We start from the raw sequence: 10245 nt of genomic DNA, 5'->3' as shown, positions 1-10245 counted from the left end.
GCTCCACCTAAACAACGATCTGGTGTGTGTAGCAATATTAACCATAACTAATCATAACCATAACTGAGGCATAACTTGTATCTGTAGTGACAAATAAGCAGAAGTCAATCTATTTATAACTGTGGATGGAGAATATTTTCTATTTTTATTTATCTTCGTAAACAGTGATCATCAATGACCATACTGTCTGCTGAAAGGCCAGATACTGTTCTGTTATAATCACTCTCACTTAATTTATTCATAATGGTAAAAAATATCCCGCAGAAATATTCTGTGAACATGTCCGAACAGCAATACAGCGGACGCCGATTCTAGTTAAAATATATTCACACAGCAACACAAACATTCATTTAGCATAGAAGCTTAATACAGTGCTAAATATTAGTAGAAAAATAGACAGCGGGTAAAAATGAAGAGAAATGCGCCAGAGGAGAAAAATAGTTTTCAATAATGTGGACTCTTAAACATAGACAGCCAAGTTCATACACAACAAACTAGGGTGTGTTGTTAGTCAAGCAGAAAACCAAGTACATTGGTTCTTGAGGTGGAGCTACTACTAAGAACTCACAGTAGACATGTGTGGTAATTTCCGAAAGGTAGAGCAAGCAATTCTTTTTTCAATGCAATTTGTGTAAAAAATGCTCACGGTTAGGGCTATTAGGGTTGGTCTGGGGTTTCATAAAAATAATAGCAATTAAATCAATCTAAAAAAACAAGTTCTTTATGTTAAATTTAGTCCCTAACCATATCCCAGTCTCACCGTTATTTTAAATAGCTGCGCTCTTTACGCCCTCTATCGGTACTTAGCAAACCTTAAATACTGTGAGTTCTTACGTTAGCAGTTCCACCACAAGAACTGATGTACTTGTTTCTCTTCTTACGACAGAATTGCCTACAACGACATACAAGTGAAAATGTTGGTTTTAAAAAAAACACTTCTAGAAAAAAAGTGAACAAGTGTATACTTACTACCAACGAGCACGGAATGTCCAAAATGAGCAATATTTAAATGTAAGACTATATAAAAACCTCCTTTTAAAGTTTAATTCCTCTTTTTGTTTGCAATAGTACATCATCCATGCAAGAACTCGGTAATCCCGAATACATTAAAATAACATTTGGAAAATAGAATATGGCTAATAGGTAAAAATTGTTTGTTTTTTAAAAAAGGGAAGCAAACATTTTTTATCTTTGATTAACGTGTGTATTCTAAATGTATTGCAAGGTAAAAACGCTAATTTTCAGATTTAAGAAAAGGTGCTTTTAATTTCAGGCAGTCCTTGTGTTTGATTGCAAGTGACAAGCCAATCTTTAATATCACGTGGTTTTTCATCACCCCACAGTATATGCCGTGCAACCTGACCATATGTGGTGTTCAAGATAGCTAGTTCCTTAACCGTGTGTTCCTCTGTACCGTCCATCTTCTTTACAAACCTAACACAGCCAGAAGATAAGTTTAATGTTCTGGTAACCTAAATGTTTGGGAAAAATTAAATGTGATTGCGCGGTGCTTATAGTTATAAACAGTGGTTGGATTCAGCCGGTTCGCACCGGTTCTATAGAACCGTCTCACGAAATTTTATGAGATCAGCGAACCGGTTAGCATTACTGGTTACCGTCAATGGACTTTTTGTAACAGAACCGGCTGAAAAATATGACTTTTGTGGTATAACCGGGTGATAAAAAATTGAATCCCACCACTGGTTATAAAGTGCTCTAAGTTTAACACATTGGTTGTCAAGTTTTATAAAGCCTGCCGCACCCCATACTAACCTCTATTTTCCGCCATAATTTACGGGCCACAAATGCAAAAAATAGTCCAATAATTTAAATTTGTCATCGGTTAAACATTTTTTGGTGTTGACATTAAACAGTACAATCATTGCCACGTACACCAACGCGTTATAAGAGTAGTAAAACATACAACAAGGTAATGGATTGTACGAACGCTGATCGTCTGACGCTCTTTTTGAGTATATTTTGTATGAAAAGATTAAGTGTAGTTTTATTGTGCGAAATCGAATTTTTCTCGGCGTCGTAATGTAACCGATGTCTTCCACGCAAAACAACTGGAACAGCTGCTTACCGGGAGTAAAGATGCATAATGTAGTTGTTGTGCCAATCATATAAGTCATGATAAATGTAAGGTAATTCCTCCCAATTCGGACGGCATATTAATTCCTTCACAACATGAATCTTGTCTGGGAAAACTCGCCACAAAGCCCACGGAACGATAACGGAATTGTGACCCCAGCTGTGAAAAAAGTTACATGTTAGTAAAAAAGTGGTAACATTCACAAGTGTATGCGCCATGGCATAAATGTACTATGTGACATAGCCTACGTAAAAACTAGGAATATCTGTATCAAGTGTTGTAACATTGCTCCCTGATATTTGTAGCGCACTAAACATAAACAAGCTCTTTAAAACTTAGCGAGAGACCCGCAGCTAAAATGTAATTTACAGTACGGAAAACGAAAAACTTTGGTGATTTTATTCAAATGCAAAGTTTGGTTTAATGGTGACAGTTGCAATGTTCGAATTAGCCGTTGATAAATGCTCCTGTTTTGATACAGTAAGATTTGAAAAGTAACAAGTTACATTTACCCTACAGCAGGGCTGTCAAACTCGCGGGGTTCGGGGACCACATTGCAGTGTGGAAATTATGCCAAGGCCGCATGTGATTTTTAATGTAGTTTTATACACTTAAAAAACATTTTCGCCATACGACGGCCGCATTGCCGATCCTTATTTCACCAACATCCGCCAATTACCTGCTGATTTTTGTTTTAAAATTACAGATGTAAAGAAATTGATTCATATCATATATATACCATCTATTGACGCCCCAAAAGCTCAGATTAATTTTCAACTTGATGCACAGATTGAGCTGCACAGTGTGAAGATCAGTCTTAACTGTTAATGACGTCATAATCTATATTTTGACGCTTGTGGTACCTGTTTATGGCATTGTTTGTACACCATCGGCGTACAAAAAGTTTGACTTATATGGCTACTCGGCTGGTAATACTCTTTTTAGTAACATAAAATCTGTCTTGAGCAGTTAAAAAATCAAAATTTTGGCAAAGGAGTTTTAATTACGTCAAGAAAAGTTTTGTAAAAATTAGATAAAAATCTGACAAAATACAGACGGATCCAGTTAATCGCATATCGGTTAATCGCATAATCCGTTTAATTGCATCACAATCAAAAATCCCAAACCGTCGCCCATCGTTTGTTAAGAAAATCGTCCGGTTAATCGCATACCGGCTTATCGCATAAACCGGATATTCGCATCTATTTTCAACAAAATATGCGATTAACCGGATTGATGATCTCTATGTGAAAGTTGAACAGACCGAGTTTTTCGACTAAAAACGACGATATGATAGTAAAATTAACCGATCTGTGCGCAACCTTAACTAAGTAATCGCTTTTAATATTGTATAGCCTACGTCTAATTGCTTGCCCTGAAGCAACAGTTAAAAATTCAACTGGACTTTTGTTTGATTGTTTTAATTAATGTAAAAGGAAGACCAACCTTAGCTACGCATTAGTTTTTTAAGATAACTATTCCACTAACCGTTAATCCCAGAATAGCTGCGCAAAGTTTGAACGACTAAGTGTAGTGCTTTTGAATAAATTATATGCAAATATTTCCGGAACTCCTCCGAAGGTAATGTACGTGAAAAAGACGTAGATCCATGTTCGCATTCTACACCAAATAACACATCTAAATTCAACGTTCCCGGCCATAAAAGAGTTTTGAAAAGTTAATAGGACATTAAATCGGCGTTCAGTTTACCGCTGTGCGATAGCAAGCAGTAATGATCTCAAAGCCCGCCAAACACGTAATGGTTGTAAAAAATGTTAGATCGCAAGTAATCACACGATGTTGTTTAGATTCACGTAATTGGTAACGTGCCTTAGATTCACGTAATTGGTAACGACTGACATATTTTATGTCTTATATTCGTGACCTTGTGCAATTTATCAGGTGAATCATAAATTTTTGAAGCAACGATCACACGTTGATCACGTGACAGTCACGCTAATCTTGCAGTTGCAGTTTTGCTGAGTAAGCTAGAAGGAAGTAGCGCCGCAATCTGAGGCTTTAAAGGGTTTTCTAAAATCAATTATTCTTTTTGTCTACTGGATAATGGGTTATAAAAGAAACTAATGCAGCTTACCTGAGCGCTGCAAAATGTGCCAAAGTTGTAAGTTTGACCAGGTTTCGGTCGTGTACTTTCGGGTCTGGGCTTGCTTACAAATATGCACCTAGCACTTGTATATTAAGCAAGAGGCCTAGCACATTTATAAGGGAAACTGCCCAAAACAAGACTAAAACGTCATAAACCGTCGTCATAGGGAAGTTCCCAAATTTAAATGTTGGGCCCCTTGGCTACAATGCGATGTAACACATCTTTTCAAATAAACCCGACCGCAAGAGAAAGCACAAATCAAGTGAACTGTGGCGTGTGCGCCAATTAAAGAGTGCGTGCGCGTTTCTACTGTTTCTTCAACACACTTGGGTGATTGCACCATAGCCAACACAGTTAGGAAGCATGACGTCATGTATTGCGCTGAGAGTAATAAATCTAGTTTTGACTTGAGAGTACTTTTTTCAATTCTCGGCAACAAAAGAAAGAAAGCACTGCTCCGTTGCCATGGTTAAGCGTCACTGCAACTTTGTTTCAGCTGGGGAAGTGAAAATGAGCACTTTTGGTAACGGCATGTACTGTTTACATAGCAACCGGATTATCGCATAATCCGGTTAATCGCATCAAATGTCCTTGGCAAAACGATGATGCGATTAACCGGATTCGTCTGGCATTATTCACTTGAATTGAACGGGAACAGAAACTGAGATGAAAACGCTGTAATGTTTTCCTACAACATAATGGCTCGTGTTGTTTTTGCTCAGAAGTTTTAGGACGGTAAATTGTGACCCACGTTCATCAGAAGCCAATACACCGTAACGCAGTTGAAATAACAAGGTTGTTTTAATAAAGACGGTTTCACCAACGCTATTGTGTTTACGAGTCAGCTTGAGCGCCGTTGTTGCGTCCCTGTGTTATACGAGTTTATAGGTTTTTTAAACTCTTTTTGGCTTGTGTAGTAATGTATATTTCTTTACCTGGATGGCAATTTTAAAATTATTTAACTGTATAAGTCACAAATTAGTTCATTTTCGTGAATTCAATTAATTCAACATTCATCACTAACAAGTTTTGGGCCTTGGTTGTATTTTCGTGTTTAGGGCGTATGTTTAGAGCCTATTTTCAAAACTGTAATGTTCGGTCCAACGGTAAATAAAAACTTACGCAGCATCTTTGAAGTATCTGTATTCGTGATACCATCGTCTCAAAAACCAGGCTTTTCTGTTGGCAAAGATAATTCCATTTGCTGTGAATAGGAAAACAAAAAAAAAACGATTCTGATTTTTGACCAAAAGTTGCGAGGGGTTCTTATTGCCCTTACCAATAATTAACATAATACAATCAAATCATATTCTTATCCAAGTGATTTTTGACCTGGGTGTCTTTAGAAATCATAAAAATTGATATCACTTATGAAGCCATTGGGCTTTAGGCCAAATTAAGGTCTCCCCAATGATTAGGATAATATTTTGACCTTGGTGCCTTTAGAAATCATAAAAAATTGATATTACTTTTTAAAGCGATTGGGTTTTAGGCAGAACCGGTGCGAACCGACTGAATCCCACCAATTATATTGCTTGATTTCTTTATATATTGATTTCTCTTTCTTGATATATTTCTTTATTGTATTGATGTCTTTTTCCAATTTTTAGGAAAAATTGTAAGGAAATGATTGTCAATAATATTTTTAGTTGATGGAGTGTGGCAAAATTTTACCAGTTATAAAAAAGGTTGAAAAAGACGGCTTTAACCTCATTTGTTTATTTTAAACCGATTGATTCTGTTTTACCAAGGATTTTATCGTCCATTGGTTTTACTGTATTATAGTTAAAAAGGCAAACAGTGATCGTTAGTTTAAGCCATGCTGTTGATGGTTTTGATCTATACTCATTTTGAGCAGTGCCGGATTAACCATTATTAGGCAAAGTAGGAACGTGCCTACAGGCCAGTCAAAAATCCAGGCCAAAAAACCAATCATTGTCTTTGTGACAATGATTTGGCTACACTGATAATTCTAACTTTTTAGTTGGCAACCCTGATTTTCAGGCCACTTATAAAATGTGCCTACAGGCCAGCAGACCCTTAATCCAGCATTGATTTTGAGCATTAAGAACAGGTTCGGCTATCAACAAGTTGAAAAGTGTTTCCGCAAGTTACGATCCACCAAACGACTAAGAAACATAGTAAATAAAAAAGTAAATGGTTCTAACCGAGCGAGTTATAGTTGGATTCGCTCAGGAGCATTGAATAGTTGCGGAGTTCGTCAACATTGCGTAAAATCGCACTGTCGGTGTCCAAGTAAATCCCTCCGACCTCTAGCATAAGTTGAAGTCTCGCCACGTCTGCTCGGTGTTCAATGACCTGGACAAACATGTGTGTATACAAACTGTCAGCTTATCAAGTGGTGGAAGGTTTCACTGGTGATATAAAGTGTTGGGGCGACGCCTTAAAATAAACAGCGTAGATATGTAAAGAAAGTGATTTTCAAACAGGATCGCTGGAGTCTGACTGAGTGTAGCGGTTGTAAATTAAAAAAAAAATTAAAAAAATTAACGTGTTTATGAGACTTTTGAATACGGGATTCATTTATTTAAATTTTACTGACACTGAATTTCAATTTGCTCTTGGCCTAATGTAATAAAACAAAATGCCAGTAAGAACATTTAACCGTATTATAAACTTTTATAACTGTGATTCAGTAGAATTCAAACTCTATTGCTTACCGTGATTAGTCCACCAAAATATTTGAATTGTGTACTTCAAATGGCCGCCAATATTATGTTTGGTTTTGTCGTGTTTAACCGAGCTAATAATCCCCAAAAAGATCGCAAAAAAGGGAAAGACAAAAAATACCGGTATAGGAAAACAAAATTCTAATACCGCCTCGAGCACTTGAGATATTTCGAGCAAGAAAATTCAGTGTTAACCAAGTCGAACCTGAGGGGTTAAACTAAATTGAAATCACCAACTGCTTAAGATGAGGAATAAAAACAAACCAAAGTAGCTATCATGATATAGCCTAATGAACCAAACAGAACGACGGTTGACTCATTTTGAGCACAACCCTTTAAGCATTGTTTTTCTTATCCGTTAAGGATAAAATAAACATGCCAAGGTTTCCGTTTTTAAGTGAAACAAACAATTCCCGACGGAAAATTAAAGCGTAAAAAATTTGAAAACTTTTCCTCTCTAAAACTATATAATATACTTTGATGGGTATTCCCCATATTTTTTCAGGTGGAGTCCTCCGAATGAGACGGATCTTCTCTCCTCCCTGCTTCATCAATCGATCCCAGTACTCCCCGGACGGAGCGCAGTCTCCATGGATGAGAATTAGACGAGGATTCTGATACCGCAAAGCTCCTAAGATCCTTGATGATATCGAATTAATAACAAAAAAATTAACTTGCAATTAGTCAACTTGTAGATGAGGAAGTACATCAAAGAGAAAAGGGCGTGTATTATTACTTTCGGAGGTCAAAATATGGGCGTGGATGAAATTTGTACACGTCTATTTAAAAATACAAGTACAAACATAGTTAGTTTTTAAGACTAGCCCAAAATGACTTCGGTCTTAAACGCACACAATGTTTGTATATTACAGGCCACGTGGAGAGAACGTGTTTTTCGATGATTACTGTGAGCTCATAACAGCTTACAGGTTTTGAATATGATTAAATAAAAGAGGGCTTGATTTGATTTTCGGTTCGGTTTCGAATCGGTTCCGAATCATACAACACCCAAACGCAAATTTTAAGCCCGATTCGCAAAGTAACGACTCCCTTTATGAAGCAAGGCAAAAAATTGGCCGAGCTTCACACGTATCAGGTGGAGATTTTCCGTCAGATAGGGGCCATATTGGTTTCGTACCATACTAGTGTCAATACAAAAAATGATTTTTTAATACTCATGTCTTTCTTACGTTATATAATGGTCAACGCGCATTCGGTTGCAGCCAAACCAGACGTAATGAATGAGATTTGGAACTTTGTAGAAGGAATTTGAAATCTCCTGCTGCACTTCAGCTATCTGTAAACACGACAAGGGCAAAATGACTACAACAATATCACATGATTAAACGAACGGTTGCGGGGAAATTATTTACAAAAGTGTTTTTTTTAATTACCAAGACTATGCTACATTGATTCAACGAAGGACACGATTTATGAAACGTTTTCGGATATATTTGTCATTTATTTATAAAATACATTTACCATAACAGTTTTAATTCGATGTTATGTTGTGAAAAGATGATCTAGAATAGCACCACAGTTTTTGCCCAAACAATATAGCGCCTTAAATCAAAATAAGCAAAACCTGTTTTTAGTTTTTCTTGAACACTACGAACTATGGCCATGCAGCATCTTAAAATCCTCGTGAAAAAAGAAACAATACGGAAGCAAGATGATGCTATTTGTTGTGTTATTTTGTTTGAACAACAGTATATCAGTATAAGTATATTACAACAGTATAAGCAAGAAAATAAAATTGAACATTTTTATAAGACGACTTTTAACACAAATTTCAGTACTCAAAACTTAATGCTGTACGAAGGTTTTCAGTCAGGATTTTAAATTTAACATAGATGAAATACACGGGTTAGACTTAGAGCATTGTCGAGCAAAAACCCGTGACCGGACTTGTACTATACACTTGGTAGAGAGTGTGTTCCAAGTGCGGTTATGGTCTGCCGGGCATAAATACGACTACCCTTAAATTTGGGGTTCAAATAACATTAAAAGGAACGTTATGTGCCCATGCGATAGACTAGCCACGCTCAAAGCATTCTTGTTTCGTCTTTACGCCAACCGAACCTTTACGGGTTTCACAGCTTAAAAAAATCTCTTTACTGAAACGTTTTGAAGTATACATTAATTAAAATATATTTAGACATTAATTAAAATATATTGTTGATTTTTCCGGCCGCAATATTTTTTCTTGAGACAACTTGTTCACGTGCACGATCAACAAGACTTGAAAACACCCTAAAAAGCAAATACGCTATGTACACAAGCCGATACCTGTAATATATCATCGTCGCCTTGCTTTAGTCTTGTCGCCCTTTCGCTTTCCACATTTTTCTCAATCTCTTCAATATTAATTTGTTCATCCCGGTTTTTTAGCAAAGTTTTCGGATTCGGTCGTTCGGCGTCCTAACACAGAGAACTCATTATTAGATAAAAGCAAAAGCGAATTTCAAGTAAATGTGTCAATGTCCAGCAAAATATTTACAAACAATTTTAGATTTTTCAAACTAACATAGATTTTACAAACTAAGGTAAGCTTTACGGCACAAAACGTCTGAAGGAAATTGATAAATTCGAAAATCTAGTTTCAAATCTTGAGTCAAGTTTAGTTTTTGAAAAATGAGACATGTCTACGGCTGACCACAGGAGCCTGTATTTGGCGCTAAACGGGAGAGGGTTTATGAGGTAAAGGCGTTTTGTTAAAAAAATCCGGGCTTTCAAATACGATAAGCTAAAGATTTGTTTACCGGCGTATACGGAAAACAATGTCACTAAAACAGAATACTATTAAAACACATAGTACCGTATATTTCCGAAGTTTAGGGGGCGTCGGTTTCTTTTTGCCAGGATTTGCGTGTCGTTTAATAAAGTCGTAAGCTTGCCATTGTTTATATTCCTCAAACGACAGCGATGAACCATTGTTACTGATTATTACTGAGAAGTTGCTAGGGTCTACCGAAATTCCATCACATTTCTTGGTCAGTAATGCATTCAATTTATCAATTGTGACATTAATTTGCGACGAAATGTCGAAAGATCGCTGGGTAGCCGAAAGCACCGCGTTGGAAATTGTATGTTGGTTTAATGACATCTTTTTTTCTTCCATGAAAGTAACGTTCAAAACATTACTCCAGTTCAAATATATGATCCATGTGGCCATTGCTATTGTCAGCAAGGCACAAATCTTGTGTTTGGAAATCATATCTCAGCTTACGAAGGTTAGTTGTTTGCTGAAAGTTGTATTTCCATTTTCACACTACAAAGTAATATATAACTTCAACAAGTAAAAAGTGCGGTACTAAAACTAGCTTTAAAAAAATTTCAAGTTTCTCTCAATT

The 10245-nt window shown here is 36.5% G+C and overlaps 1 protein-coding gene across 1 annotated transcript; it reads right to left on the bottom strand.

Moving 5' to 3' along the window:
* Window positions 1-219: 219 nt before the first annotated feature.
* On the bottom strand, window positions 220-10245 carry LOC145237304 (uncharacterized). Its single transcript, XM_080100113.1, has 8 exons — window positions 9711-10245; window positions 9182-9313; window positions 8083-8189; window positions 7369-7531; window positions 6371-6521; window positions 5325-5406; window positions 2087-2254; window positions 220-1434 (listed from the first exon to the last, which is right to left on the bottom strand). Exons 1-8 carry the CDS (start codon window positions 10107-10109, stop codon window positions 1248-1250), a joined length of 1389 nt encoding a protein of 462 aa, XP_079956239.1. The 5' UTR covers window positions 10110-10245; the 3' UTR covers window positions 220-1247.

The sequence above is a fragment of the Phallusia mammillata genome, chromosome 7, assembly GCF_965637545.1.
Source record: "Phallusia mammillata chromosome 7, kaPhaMamm4.hap1.1, whole genome shotgun sequence".
Classification (NCBI taxonomy): domain Eukaryota; kingdom Metazoa; phylum Chordata; class Ascidiacea; order Phlebobranchia; family Ascidiidae; genus Phallusia; species Phallusia mammillata.
The sequence above is the reverse complement of the archived record's forward strand: the minus strand, read 5'-3'. Positions and strand labels throughout refer to the sequence as shown.